Here is a 15,691-nt window from a genome sequence, read left to right as displayed (position 1 = left end):
TGACATGCAAATCAATTTAGCTGCCAAATACATAGTATTTCATAAGCAATTTTTTTTTTTAATTTTCACTCAAATTTAATAAATAAATAAACAATTAAACTTCCTTTTTACTTTTTTTTTTGCTTAATTCAGTATCGACTCCATCTGTTTTGTTTTTTTAAGTAAATTTTTTGTATTTTAAAATACCTAATTATTATTTTTTATATATTACAGATTTGTTTTTTATGATTTTGCTTAATTTTTCATACTAAAAAGTATTGAACATATATGTTATAAAAAATTAAAACTTTAATATAAAATATTTCAAAGTCAATTTTTTTAAAATTTTTATGAAAATTAAAGAGGAAAAAATAGGAAGGAGTAATAATTTCTTTATAAACTTCTCTAAAATTCTATCATAACCCTTAACCTTAAAATTTTAAACTCAAGATTTAATACATTAATTAAATGTTAATTATCACTTGCCGAATCTTCAGCCTAATCAAGTGGTCTTGATCGTGAATCTCACGCCGTGACACTGGCATATGCACGCAATAGGAGCATTCAAAACACTGCGTCCCTTGTGTAGGGAAAAACAGTTCGGTCGTTTAATCTGGCCCAAGGTCATGTTGCTAGGATGGCCCATAGAAAAACATTTCTCGGGCCCTTTTTTGGGCTTGGAGCACGAAGACATTAGCCCGAACCATAAACTTACATCGCGTCAACCAAGAAATTCACAAGTATTTCCATGTAAAATCCAAGATTATCAATTCAATTCTTCCCATCAAAATTGATAGATTATAAATTTTACTAGACATCAAAAGAAAATCATGAAACTTTTAACTATTCTCTATATATAAAATGAAAAACAAAATTTCAAGTTTTTAAATCTCTTTGTCTGATCAGTAATATCGATTTTAAGATCACATTTCGATGTTGATGCAATGTTAAATATTTTATAAAAATGATGATATTTTTTAAAAATTTATAATATATGTGAAATAAAATAAATAATCGAGGTAATTAAACACATGTTTAATTAGAATCTATCTTAAACAATAATTAAGATAGTAGGTGGGTTGACAGTTTAAAATTGTTAAAAAGCATATTTCTCCATTTTATTATAGAAATTAATCATTCCCTTAGCTAGAGATCATATGTTTTCCAACCATATTTTGATTTAAAATATATCTTAATTGGTTTGAGTCATTATTGCTACTTTTTATTTTAATTAATTACTTTAATCAAATATAGATATATATATATATATATATGCACAAGTGCAATGATGGCATAGTTTTTATTTATTTATTTTGTTTTTGCAGGCTACTCATCATAGAGACACACCCATGCTGGCCAATTATGATACTGCTTTGAGCTTTGCCATAAACAATAATTATGACTGCAGAGACCAAATAAATTTTTTAATTTAAGTAAAAATATATCCTTATCATTTCTAAATATTTATTAATTTTTTATTTCACATAAATTAAGATAGAAATTTTAATTTTAACGTATTTTATATTAAGATTTTGAATTTTATTCATAATACATATATTTCATTTTTTATATAAAAAATATTGTAATATATAAAAAAAGTAAGAATAAATGGATAAAGAAAAAGAAGTAGATAAAGTAAAACAAAATCAAATGTGGCATGTATAATAGAATATAATACAAGCGGGTAGTGCATAAGCATGACCCCATGTTAAAGGTGGCAAAGCTCTCTCTAGTTATAGGGCACCCCTTAGAAAGGGAGTGCATTGAACTGATTATTGCTATAATTCTATTTTTCTTCACCAAATCTCCTATTCCTAAATTCTAAGTTAAAAATTTATGAGTAAAAGAAAAAGATATATACTTTGCAAATAGCAAACTATAAAAACAAATTTAAACACCATAGAAACTCTAAAATGAGGAGAAAAAAAAGAGGAAAGAGTTCAAGTTTCTTAAAGTCAAATATTTCGTTTATTTTTTAGGGTAATTTTTCTCGTTTGCAAGATTTTTCCGTTGATAGTGAGGGAGTGAAGAAGACGAAGATTGGTACTCGGGAGAGTGACGAGGGAACTCTAATAGCATTTGAACCACCTCCCTCATTGTGGGACGTTCGATGCTGTTTTCTTGTACACATAGCATTGCGATGAACAACAAGTGCATTGCTTCATCTTTGGGCACAGTCGTTAGCCTTGGATCCGCAATGCGAATGACTTCCTCTCTTCGACAATTTGTCACTCGTTTTGTCCAATGAACTATATCTACACCTTCTCCAAAATCACCCACAGGTCGTCGACCGGTAATAAGTTCTAAAATCACCACTCCAAAACTATAAACATCACTTTTCTCATCCACTCTTAACGTGTATGCATATTCTGCAACAACAACAAAAGCAAAAATTTAAAAACGATATTAGAGAAAAAATATAATTTTTATAAAAATCAAATTAAAAGAGAATAATTTTAGTATATTTTATATTAATATTTAAATTTAATTTTAAAAGTACTCTTGGTCTAGACAAAAGGACATGTCAACTTGTCAAGGAAAGCACAAAGCAGCCAAAAGGAATTTGTGGGTGGGAAGCAGCACAGAAAAAAAAGCTGTACACGTAAGACAAAATCATCATAAGAAACATAAATTTAAAAAAATAAAAAAAATTATTCCAATTTCCGCGTAAAAAAATGAATTTTCAAAAAATTAAAATAGAAAAAGATAGTGGTGGTGTGGTGTAAATAGCCGTGCATGTCGGTTGCCTTTCACGACTCTCAACGTTCTGTTACGTTAGACATCACAGTCAGAATTTCTATTGCAATTTTTTCAGTTTGTCAGGTTGACCCCTGTCCGTCTAAGATCAGAGGAGTTCGTGGCCACCCCCACAGAGATTTTTTTTTTTTTGTGGTTATATTACCCGTAAAATTCTCTGTGTAGGCGTATCTTTGTCTTGTCTGTAAAAATAGTAGCACAAATCACGGGTTGTGTTTTTTTGGCGCTGTCATTTTAGCGGAGAAGGCTAAGATCAAGTACTACGCTTCTAGTTTACAGTTGGTATTAATCACCCCTTCCATGCTGGCAAACGGATAAAGCCTGACCCTCTGATGTAAGGAATGACATTTTTTCGTCACCGTCTGATGAATAACCAACGGCTATTTGTTTCTTATGAAGTATTGTGATGGTGAAAAGTACAAAGTCAGAGCTAACTAGGTGAGGCAACTTCTTCCCCTGATTGATCTAACAAGGACAATCAAACGGCTGGGATTACTACTAACATGGCCCACAAATTAACTAACTTAACTAACATAATTAGAAAGCGTTAACTAATTAATTAAGAAAATAAAATAGCGGGGAAAATTTTGTGTACATACCAGGAGCAATGTAGCCATAGGAGCCTGCAATAGCTGACATGCACTCTGATGCACCGCCGTCGACCAAGAATTTGGCCAGTCCGAAATCGGCAACGTGTGCTTCGAAGCTTGAATTTAGCAAAATGTTGTTTGATTTTACATCTCGATGAACGATCAAAGGTGAACAATCGTGGTGAAGGTAGCACAGGCCTTTGGCTGCTTCAATTGCAATTTTGTACCTCAAGTTCCATACAAGGAACGCACCTTTTTTCCCATGTAAAGCTTCTCCTAGGCTCCCGTTTCTCATGTACTCATAGACCAAGAGATTGGTCTCCTTGTTGGAGCAAAATGCTAGTAATCTGACAATGTTTCTGTGCCTGATGTTTCCCAGTGTCTGGATTTCTGCTCGGAAACCATGATCATGACTGCTAGTGCCGAATCCGAGTAGTTTTTTGACTGCAATTTCCATGCCATTGGGCATTTTCCCATGATACACGATCCCTGCACCTCCTCTTCCAATCACATTGCCGTCTTTAACACATTCGAGAATGTCAGAAATAGTGAATTCGAGCTTTTGGAATGCTGTCATCTTCCAAGAATCCGCACCACTTTTCTTGAACGACTTGGCCTTGATAATGGCAGCAGTGGCAAATATTAGAGAGCATATTAACAGGCCTAGCGCGAAGATTAGCTTGAAGTCCCCAGGGGCCTTTCTAGGGGTGCTTGTAATTGCAGTGAAATTGCAAGGATTGTTCAGGAGAGAACCACAAAGTTGAGGATTGCCTGCAAAAGATGAAGCATTGAACAGGGTGAATTGGCCTGGTTCTGGCAGCTTCCCGGAGAAATCGTTGAAAGAGAAGTCGGCAACGGTGAGGCTTTTCATTGACCAAATGGTTCTGGGTATGGCTTGATTCAAATGGTTCCTTGACACATTCAAGTAATTCAGGATACGAACATTCGAAATCTCTGGTGGGATTGAGCCAGAAAGGTTGTTTTGGCTAATATCGAGGTATGTGAGATGGAAACAATTTCCAATTTCAGGTGGAATAATACCGGAGAGTGAATTTCTACTGAGATCAAGCTTCAGGACTTGCCTGAGTTCTCCTATAGAAGGTGGTATTGGACCTGAGAATTGGTTTCCACTAAGTAGGAGGATTTCAAGAGAAGAGAAGTTGGAGAGTGAATATGGCAATGGACCGGAAAGGAGATTGTTTGACAAATTAAGTTGGCCTAACTTAACAGGTTTCGAGGAGCTATTACCATTTTCGGCCAATGTTCCCGACAGGTAATTGTTCTGCAACTCTGCTAAGCTTAGCTCTTGCAAGTAAATGAAGCCGTTTGGGATGCTACCATTCAAGTAGTTCTGCCCCAACCTTACTCTGGTGAGACTATAACACTTCCCCAGGTCTTCAGGAATGGTTCCGAATAGGAAATTTTTCATCAGAACCAGTTTATTTAGCTGATTTGAAGCACACAAGTCTCGAGGAATTGTACCGGTTAGCTTGTTGGAGGACAAATCGAGCGATTGCAGCTTCCCATTTCGACCAAGATTCTCGGGTATCACACCAGTAAAATTGTTCATCCAGAGGCCCAGAATTTCCAAATTAGGTAAGTCGGCAAGATAGTCTGGAATAGATCCGTGTAACCTGTTCATGAAGAGATTGAAAAGCCTAAGCTGCTTAAGATTGACGAACTCAGGTGGGATTTCTCCTGTGAGCGCATTGTGGGAGAGATCAAGATATACCAAGCTTGTCAAGTTGCCTAACTGCTTAGGAATGGGACCTGAGAGTAGATTGATATGCAGATAGAGAGTCTCAAGCAGCTTCAAGTTCCCCAGCTCTTGAGGAATTGGACCATCCAATTCGCAGCTTGAGAGATCCATGTGAACTAAATTTGCCAAATTACCGAACTCTATGGGGATACCACCTTCGAAAACATTATAATACCCCAAGTAAATCTCTCTCAAGTTTATGAGGTTGCCTAACTCACCAGGGATTTTTCCATTAAGATCATTTCCCGCCAGTGAAAGATACTCCAATCCCACTAGTGTGCCATAGCTGGGTGGGATTTTACCGTAGAAATAATTGCCACCGAGATCCAAGTACCTGAGTTTCTTCAAGCCAAGAATCCCAACCGGCAGTAAAGCAGTGAAGTTGTTGTCATAGGCATCAAATACTTCCAGGTTGGCGATACTTGCATAGTTCCAATCCAGGTGACCGTTGAACTGGTTGTTTGAAATGTTGAGAAATCGAAGGTCGCTTAAATTCGCGATCTCAATGCTGCCAGTGAAGTTGTTGCCAGCAAGAGAGAGGTTGGCCAGCCTATCGAGTCTTGAAATCTGAGGTGAAACAGAGCCACACATATTCATATCTGTCAGGTCCAATGAAACAACTCGTCCCCTGGAGCATCCTATCCCGGCCCAAGAACAAACCGAACTCAGATTCGAAGAATTCCATGAGCTTAAGAGAGGTTCAGGGAACTCAAATCCCTTTTTGAGTGTGACTAAGACATGAAAATCAGTAACTAAAGAGGCAGAACAAGAGGTGCTTAGAAGAGAGAATAATGTCAAAACAATGAGAAGGACCATGTTTTTGTTTGGGAAACTAGTTTCTTTCAAGAGGATTGAGTTTGGAAGGACTTGAAGCAAAGACAAGGGGATTTAAGCGTTCCAACAATAAAAGATTTTCTAGGAAAGGAGGGAAAAGTGAAGGGAATCTGAGAAACTTCAGGTGTGTATAGGCTTAAAGAATCAAACATCTTGATAGAAAGAGTCTTCGTATACAAGGAAGAAGCTAAGCCTCTCCTTTTTCCCTTCCTCTCTTTTCTTTTCCTTTCTTTTCTCTCAAAGAGGAAGAGCAGAAAGAGAAGATTGAAATTCTGCTGGTCATGGTTTTAGCCTGCTCATTCATATCTCTCTCTCTCTACCTTATGCAAAGAAAGCTAAGAACAGAAAAGGGGGAAAGCAGAGGGATTTTGTTGGAATTATCATTTATTTTTACCAGTGCCGTTGGATAACAGAAATTTAAAGTTGAGATTATAGGGGGAAGAAAGGGAAAAAAAGAAAAAAGAGAGGCAAAGGTGATGCTCTCTCTTCCTTTATTCATATGACAAAAATGCCCTTTAGCTTTAATCAAAGAATGCTCTTTTTTGCTTTGAATGAGAGAGATGATGGAATTGCACTTTCAATCATTTTAAAATGGCTTATTTTTCAAAAAAAAAAAAAATCATTTTAAAATGGCTCAATCGTTCTGTTGCTTTTCGATCAATTTGACAACCATGTAATCCCATTTTAAGATTTTTTCTTCCTATATTTAGTTTGTTAATAGAAACATGTGGGGATAGTAATCCATGGCTTTGCCATAATTACCATGTCATTGTGTTATTTATGTCTCAAAGCTTTGAGAATGATTTAAAATATATTCAGTCTCTTACTGTTCTATCTTTTGATTCTTTGGATTGGTTGCAAATCTGGGACTTTTCCAGTTTTCACATTAAACAAATGTTAATGATCAGAAACTGTATGAAACTTCCCTGATTAAGACATATGACTGTCATCAATTTCACTAGAAATAGCAGCAGCATTTCAGATGTTGCTCATGTATTCTTCTGAACTATGGTACAATCAATCATAGGCTTTGGTTCGATCAGAAACCAAGTTGAACAGAGAAATTCCATTAACAATAGAATGTCCAACAAGAATATAAAGAAAACTTGGGAGCAGGAAAAGCATAGGGTGATCAACTTGATGATGCATGCATGGAGGTCCCATTTGAAAAGGTAATTTCATGATAAATATCAAAACTAATGTTTAATTCTGTCAACTGACGACTGTCTTGACACCCTGACAGCATCATAAATCTCCTCAACCATAGGTTGGACCAGAAATGGATTTAAAGTTAAAACAACCAAAGATATGGTTTTTTTTCTTTTTTTTTTCGTTTCGAGTATTTCCATGCAAAGTTTAGATATATACTAGTGGTAATTCTTTGTAAGAAGATTTTTAGTCTTTGAGTTGGGAACATGTGCCTGCAGACAGCAGAAGAGTTGTAAGGAGGTAAAAAAGATGATGATTATTAATATATCATTACTATGTTTGTTGAATGATCAATATATAATTATGTTGTATGGCTAGGTTGCATGGAAGGAAGGAACCAGAGGAAGCTTTATTTTTTGTTGGTTTGATCAACTTTATTCCATCTCTCCTTACTTGCCTTACAGAGCTGGGACCAGCTCTCTATGTTAATGTGCATGATTTGAGCTTTAATAGAAGATGGAATAGTCTTAAAGAGAGAGCTGAAAAGTAAAAGCAGGGATATGATCTGCTTTTGATCTTCCACTTCAAAATGAAGAAAAGAAAAAGAAAAATCCATGACCCCTCTTCTTCACATGGAAAAGAGCGCTCTTGTATTAACTTGAACTCAATCAACAGCCACCCCTCTCTCTTTCTCAAAAGAAAAATCCACGAACACCCCACCCCCCCCCCCCCCCCCCCCCCCCCCCCTATTCATGGGAAAGAGTGCTCTTGTAACAACATGAACTTCTCTCTCTCATGTGGGCAATGTCATAAAATAGTGGTTGGCTCCACCTTTGTGCTCAATGGCTGCTACTGTCAATGGGGCAAGTGATTTGAGCTAGGTTGGTGCGCTTTTGAGGTGTCCCTATCTGTCTTATTGATGGGCAGGTCTGGCCCCTCTGAAGGGTCACTGTCCCTGTGGATGGGCTCTCTTACGGGCTGGAAACTCTTCCTGTGGTCACTCCATGTTTATGCATTGTAATAACGTGCTTGGATAGGTCTGATGTAGCAGCAAAAATCCCAGAGGGAACATCTCAACCTTGCTTTTGTCCAAATCTTTCATGTCGAAATATATCAAACCACCCCATTCTTTTAGAAATGTTTAATCTTTTCTTGTTTCAAGTGACAGGATAATTATTAATGTCAAAAGAAATGGAAGTGATTGGCAACCTTAAGATCTTCAAAGGAAAGAGGGCTGATTATTTTGGTTAGTCCTAAATCCTGCTATCTTTTGTTGTTCTCTTCACTAACTCCAGCCTGCATAGTAATTTAAAAAACAACAACATGGGGCCATTATCAATTCACAGTGCTGATATCCTGGTGAAAACCATGTACAACAATTGATACAAACCTGTTGCAGCAACTGATGCATTTGTACCCTTCTTTATGAGTGATTCTGCTCCAATATTCATTTGCCTTGGCCAGAAAGTTTGCAGATTTAAAAAAAAAAACCCATAGTGGAAAAATAAAGGATCAGGCAGGCTGGAAAAAGGGAAAAAGAAAGATTAGATTAGGAAACCAGGAACAATAGTTGACTTTGCATACTGTGCAGAGAATCCAGAAAGAGAGAACCAGGTTCCATTTCTTTCTCTAGGAGTTCTTTTAAAGCTGCTTTGAAATGTTCACAAGTTTTGTTCATTTATTCTTGGGCGGTAGTATAATTGACATTTAAGAGTATAAAGAGTACAGATTCCTAAAAGTTTTATGAAACATATAATGGATGTGAAATTTATGCCACCAATCACTGTAATTTTTTTTTTTGTTAAAAATTGATCTTGCTGATATATTCAGCCTAATCTTCCTTAATGGTTGGAGATGGAATAAGTGCATCGTTACTGTTAACTAAAATTGTCTAATAAATTGAGTACGTTTTGTTTTCTTAACAATTTAATTCGCAGTTCTGTTTATTTGTTTATGAATGAAATTAAAATTGACACAATAAATATTTTTTGCAATAATTTTTATTTTTCTTATTTTATTGAGTTCTAATTAATTTCATAACAGCTCAATTTACGATTCTATTTGTTTATTTGTGAATGAAGTCGAAATTGATTCAATTTCTCATATTTTGTTGAGTTCTGATAACAAACCAATCAAAAGAACAACATATATTTCTTAGCTTATTAACAACTCAATTTGTGATTTTATTTACTTGTCTGTGAATGAAGTCGAAATTGACACAATGAATATCTTCCTCGATATTTTTGCTCCCCAAATTATTGTGCTGATTCTTTTATTAAATCCATAGAATAACACAAAATTGTACCCCATGGCCATCTTCAGGGAATAATTTTGTGTTCCCACAGTGCAATGATAAGGAATACGACCGATGAATAGTTGAGACTGTCGTATTCAAAGACAAACAGGAAATGTCTCCAGGGGCAGAAAGATTTCCCCATGACCGAAAGTTTTTCTGATACAAAATCATACAACGTCATGAAAGTGTTCAAAGTACCACATAATGAATGAGCGTCGCGTGGAGGAAACGAGCCAGTCGAGGCAGAGGAAAATGCTTATCCAATGTCACCTGGCCCCCCATGCCGTGCATCTGCGTAGCATGGAAACTATATCCTTGAAAGAGGGGGAAAAAAAAACAGGACAATCTGATCATCAAGTTTTTGTTCTGAGTTTTGATTCAATTCCCTGTTGAGTTTCGGAGAAACTAATCATTTGAGTTTTTGCGATGTGTCAAGGAAATTGTTGGTTTTTGGTAGTCATGGAAATTGAAAAGCTATGATGATTCAGTAGGCTAGGTAGTGGAAAGACCTCTGCAGATTCTCTCAAATTTTAGAGTCTTTCTTTTCCGAAGGATAATTTTAATATGAATATGCTTTTTATTGGGAATTTAATCTCATTTATCAGCAGGAATTGTCATTGGTCAAAAGTCCTGATTACCAAGGAGCTTATCATTAACAAAATCTGGACCACGAAAAGCAGATGAAATGGAAAATAACACCGCACTCAAGTACATATCTTGATGTTCGAAGTTCATTCCTTTCATCATTAGCTTGGGAATGATTAAAGTTAAGGTCAAACTCTCAGTTATGATACCTTAAATGTCAACCTCTCAATTATTTGATCACCCACCAACCACAGTAACAGCCTGAATTAATCCGGTTGAACAGGACGTACAGATGCCAGTAATCAGAACTGTTGCGTCATGAATTTCCCATTGAAAAGAAATGAAACGAGAATGAGAAATTAGATTGAATAACAGATCAGTAAATAAAGAGTCAAAATTCTAATGATGATCAACTGGTTCCCGCTAGCTTAGCAAAAGATAAAAGGGGAAAGTTCAAAAGATGGAAACCAAGGGTCCAATTCCAAAAACACAAAAGAGGGAAAGGAAGGGCAAAATGAACATGGGTGGCACTCTGGGGGGTGGTAATTAAGGATATCAGACAACATAATTATTGTCACTTAAGGAAATCAAGATAGGGATGTAAAAGAACATTATTGTCCTTTGACTAGGATGGCCAGACAGACACCAGGCTCTTAGGAGTAGGGGCTATCACGCTTTAACTCTTTGAACAACTTTGGCTGGTTGTTTTCTTAAAGGACTAAAGGAAGAATCTTTGGAAGGTGGCCACGGAGCCGTTGGCAAAGATAAAAAAGGGTTGGAAATTATGAGGAAAAGGAGAGAATAAAAGCAAAAGAATGCTTCTAAAGCTTGTAAATTTAACTAAAGCAAAGGAGTAGCTCTCAACTGTCATAGTCTCTTGATATTTTATAAACATGAATAATATATTTTCACTTGCCAAATATCCCAAATCGACCCATGCTTATCAGTTCTTTGTTGGGTATTTTTTCTTTTTGGGAAAAAAAAGGGGTTTTGCACCATCCTCCATAACTCAACAAGGATAGGATGAAAAAGTACGGTGCACAAACTACTAGCAAAGCAACCTTGGGGATGGAGTGGTAGACTGCTCACAAGTCACACCTCCCTAGTATGGCAGCTAAATGACTAGTAGTTCTCAATGGATCAGTATAGCTAAATAAAATAAAGCAGCATCATCTACTGATTGGCCTTTGATTGGTTTTTTTCTTCCTTTTTAATGTTTATGGCACTTCCATGGCCATTGGCCATAGCCTGTACAACTTTGGAACTTCTTTAAGTGTGAAAAGCACTTGTTCTGCGGCTTGCGGGGACAAAGGTAAACTCCCCTCCACATTTCTCTCCCTCTCTCAAATCTCGAAGAGAACTTTTTCTTTGGCTGAGTCCATATTGGTTGCTATGGCACTTCCATGGCCATAGCCAATACAACTTTGGAACTTTTTAAGCATATTGAGTGTAGGGTTTCTAATAATTGGATTTTTTCATTGTTATCATTATATGTCGTATGATTTATAGATAATTATATGATCTAAAAATACTTGTTAATGATGATTTATGTGAACAAATATAAATTTGTTTTTTCCCGATGCAATGTAAACAGTTTTGTTCATGTTTAGGAATAATATTTGTATACTATATACAATAATGCAACACTGAAACCAAACATTATATAAATCACCAAACCATGAGACATTGGCATTTGGCAGAGATCTTTTATGGGGGTTTTGGGGAGGTTTTCTAATCTTTTTTTGGATTATCAAAATCTAAAATGCCTCAAAAGTACAAACCACCATTGTTGCATATAATAAGACAATAATTTCCATGGTGGGAGAGAGAGAGTCTTTACCAAGTTTTTGTCATTAACCATCTGAAAATACATGCAAAAGCTACAAAAGGAAACCTCATAATTCGTAAATTCTTTGTCTTTTTGTTTGATCTAACAGCTTTTTCAACTTCATAATCTTTTAGTATTACACAAAATCTACACTAACAATCGTGGAGAATATTCTTTAACCCAAAGATTTTACTTAGCAAAAGATCCAACGCTAGCTCCATGCACAAGTTAGAGATATACCTTAAAATCCACGCAAGGAACACACAACATTCCCACTAAACATTACCCAAACTTTGTCTTTGTTATATGTTTTGCTAATTTCTTTCTTTTTTTCCTTGAAAATATGACCTTTTTATTGATTTAAATTCTCCAATTTTGAACATGATATATGACTACTCTTCATGCCACAATGAGCTAAAAGTGTGTTTGATAATAGCCACTATACCAATGATGTGTAAGCAATTTGCCTGTTCTATGTATGTTATTCTAACTACATCTAGGGTTTCTTCTTTTTCGAGATTAGAGCACTCGGACATCTATATTATCTTAGTTTTTTTTTTATCATATTTAAGTTTCGTTTGATTGATATGTTTACAAAATGTTACTTTCTTATCATGCATAAAATGTCACGTGGAGGGTACCCAAGAGGAGTATACTCTGGTGAGATAACTAGATAAGGAATCCATTGAAACTTTTACCCAAATGAAGGTGGAAGCAAGGGTTTTTTAATAAGGCATGCCTAAAAGAAAACCTAGCGAGTAGGAAGGTCTGGTGCCAAGCTACAAATACGAGTAGCTGGAGATATAATAACTAAACCCCATTTGCCCCCATTTGACATCATGGGATTGACCTTGGCATTGTGGGGTTATGTCATCCTGGAAATATGGTGGAAATCCAAGTCATATTCAAGTGGGATTGTCCACTCCTTGTCTTTTTGATTGAATATCATTGTCACTCAATATCCTTTTGACACCATCAGTACTACTTCAGATGCTCAAAGCATGCACATATTCACCATTCTGACCTAATTATTACTTGATCCATCTCTTTTTTTTTTAAATATCATACAATAAAATAAAAAAGAGATTAAAATAAAAAGAGACCGAAGGAGTTGAAGGACTCTCCCAATTCTTATATATTCAATACAATAAAATCTTCAGAGATATCGAAAAGTTAAGTTTTAAGTGATGTCTTTGAAAATATTGCAAAGTGGGGACATCTTCCCTAATAAAGTACTGCTTTGTATTTTGCTTATGGAGAGTGGAAATCCTACCCTAGTCAAAGCCAATTAGTTTCAAAAATAGCACACGTTCTTATCAAAATCAATAACCAGAACTAATTCTAGAAGCTTGAATCACTTTGGGGTACTCTTGTGGTCAAATAAGTGACACTAATTTAATTATAAAAATTATTTAAAAATAAAATAAATCATAAAATCTAATAATAAATTAGGGATTTTATTTTGGATGATTAATAATAAAATATAAACAAGAGAACAAACCCAGGATATTACAAAAAGTACCTATATAAGCAGCCCAAGCCCATCAATAAATGGGCTTTTATCACTTCTTTGCTCAATCATCAAACTCTATGATGAGCACATGAAAGGCCCATACATCATGGCTTTTGGGCCAAAACTTTTTGTTTTTTTCTTTTTCATAAATTGTGAATAAAAAAGAGATATTTAAATTAGTTGAGATTATTTCTTTTTTTAATTATTATTATTTCATCATTATTTAACTGTGACATATCATAAGATAAAAGAGAATTACTTTTCAAGTAAGAAAATATCTAATAAAGGCTTTAATCATAATTAAAACAAACACTATCAAGTCCATCCATTTTTGATCCTAAGCCGCCGAGCCATGCTTCATGTGATAGAAGACACCATTCACGGGCTTGACAGGGTAATCCCTCGGTCTCTGAATTTTGTAGTTATGAATGATGGTTGCTGCTGTGGCTTTCACCATGGTAAAAGCCAACTCTTTCCCTAGGCAAATCCAGGGACCTGCACTGAAGGCTACAAACTGGTAATGTGGCACATGTTTGATCTGATGATCTCCTCCTTCGGTGAGCCATCTCTGTGGCTTGAATTCATGGCAATCCTCTTCCCAAACCGATGTCATCCTTCCCATTGCGTGTACAGCAATCAGAATGATTGCATTTTGATAAACTCTGTGGCCACTCGGAAGGGTGTCTGGTTGAAGAGCTGTTCTTGACAGGACGGGTCCTGGTGGGAATAGTCTTAAGTGTTTCGCATAATGCTGCATGCAGATAAACTAGTTCGTTCAATTCTTGTGGCTGAAATGGTGTTCCGCTCTTGCTGCTGCTGACATCCTGGCTTTCCTGTGAAACTTTTGCTATTTCGTCTCTGATTTTGGCTTCCACAGATGGATGCTTAGAAACCATCCAGACGAACCATGTCAGAACTGTCTAGTTGTGTCTTGTGTAGCAAATATGAGACTGATAACGTTGTCCCTCAAGCCTTTACGAGTTGGTGCGGATCCTAAGGCCTGATCATCATGTCCAGTGGAGTAATAAAAACCTTCGAAATTAAAGAGTCCTTCGGTTGATTCTTCTTGCTTCTTAGATATACATTCCGCAATGACACGATCAATGGTTTTCCAAGCATCTTTTAGTTTCTTTTCCTTGCCAATTCCTAGCCACCTTTGTAACTTCCACAAACTTTCAGGCATTAAATAACGGGGAAAAAGATGCCTCACAGGCATCTTCCGAGGGTTGGGGTTACAGCCGACACCCATCATCCAAGCAATATCAAGGATGTGTTTTCGGAACAAATCCTGGAGGTCAACAGCCAAACTTCGTTCAGATACGCGTTCAAGCACAGGGATGAGCCCCTTCTCTATACTCTCCCAGATGATCTTCGTTATGAACTGGTGGAATTTCTGGTGACTGGTGAAACCACAAACCAGTTTCCTTTCCTGCTCCAACTCTTCCAAATCAACGCTGAAAAGAGTGTCTCCGAGAATATCAATCTTCTCCCTCCATTTCAACCCTTCGGGGTACCTGGAAAAGTTCGTGCTCAGTACGTGGCGCACGCCCGCAGGGTCGCTCGTGACCAAGATTTTGGCACTACCGGTGAACCATGAGTACCGGTCGATATGAACCGTACGCTTGCTTATTTCAAGAACTTCTGCAATTTTATCGTGAAGCTGCAGGTCTAAGCTGGGGAACAGCAACGATAAAATTACAGGGAACAGCCTGTTGTTCCCTGGGAGAGCACTGGAGGATTTAGAACGATCCAGAGCAAGGAAGAAAATAACAGCAAAGATGAACAGAAGAATGTAGCCCAGGTATCCATATTGTATCATTGCTTTTTCTGTTATAATGCATGATTTAGAGCTCAAACTATGGCTGTATTTATACTCGAAGGTTCAATGTTAATAGCTGAAATGGTGTAATTACTCTTCCTCAACATGTAGAATGCAAATTTCCATTACTGGAACCAGAATGGAAATCTTCAACCCTTTTGTATTTTGTTTAAAAAATATTATAATAAAAAGGTATTTGTTATCTTAAAATCATTTTTACCTACTAAAATTGAAAGAAAGTCAGCATGACAATTTTAATGAACTAAATTATATAATAGTTATTTTATTTTATTCTAAAAACGAAACCTGTTGACAATGATAAACGATAATAAAGGGTATTTGCTGTTTTCTTATTACTATTATTTTGTTATTTTAAAATTATTTTTATTAACTAAATCTGAATAAAATCAGAACGACAATTTTAATCAACAAAATTCCATAATAATTATCCTATTCCATAATAACAAAATGTAGGGTAGCTATTGATCTTTCCGATTTACTGATTTTAAATTCAAATATTACAAAGAGAGATGAGAATTATGAAATAAAAGAAGATTTCTCTGTATTATACTATACTCCATC

General features: G+C 36.0%; 2 protein-coding genes across 3 annotated transcripts; both read right to left on the bottom strand.

Annotated features, from left to right (window-relative positions):
- Positions 1 to 1,615: 1,615 nt before the first annotated feature.
- LOC110418473 (uncharacterized) lies at positions 1,616 to 6,341 on the bottom strand. Of its 2 annotated transcripts, XM_021431214.1 has the most exons (3): positions 4,575 to 6,341; positions 3,336 to 4,097; positions 1,616 to 2,348 (listed from the first exon to the last, which is right to left on the bottom strand). In XM_021431214.1, exons 1-3 carry the CDS (start codon positions 5,899 to 5,901, stop codon positions 1,948 to 1,950), a joined length of 2,490 nt encoding a protein of 829 aa, XP_021286889.1. In that variant the 5' UTR covers positions 5,902 to 6,341; the 3' UTR covers positions 1,616 to 1,947. The 2 variants fall into 2 exon arrangements, with proteins under 2 accessions (XP_021286889.1, XP_021286888.1); XM_021431213.2 differs by having other exon boundaries at positions 3,336 to 6,340.
- Positions 6,342 to 13,627: 7,286 nt separating this feature from the next.
- Positions 13,628 to 15,109, bottom strand: LOC110418120 (alkane hydroxylase MAH1-like). The gene is given in 3 exon segments (XM_021430748.2): positions 13,628 to 14,026; positions 14,028 to 14,212; positions 14,215 to 15,109. Coding segments are annotated over 3 exon segments (1,479 nt in total).
- Positions 15,110 to 15,691: the final 582 nt, after the last annotated feature.

This window comes from Theobroma umbraticum, unplaced genomic scaffold (genome assembly GCF_002168275.2).
Source record: "Theobroma umbraticum cultivar Fairchild unplaced genomic scaffold, ASM216827v3 scaffold_50.0, whole genome shotgun sequence".
NCBI lineage: Eukaryota > Viridiplantae > Streptophyta > Magnoliopsida > Malvales > Malvaceae > Theobroma > Theobroma umbraticum.
The sequence above is the reverse complement of the archived record's forward strand: the minus strand, read 5'-3'. Positions and strand labels throughout refer to the sequence as shown.

Excerpts from the sequence above, each read along its gene's own strand:
- LOC110418473 (XM_021431213.2), bottom strand. The coding sequence starts at position 5,901 with ATGGTCCTTCTCATTGTTTTGACATTATTCTCTCTTCTAAGCACCTCT. Across the intron at positions 2,349-3,335 it reads CTATGGCTACATTGCTCCTG|AATATGCATACACGTTAAGA; the intron begins GTATGTACACAA and ends TTGTTGTTGCAG.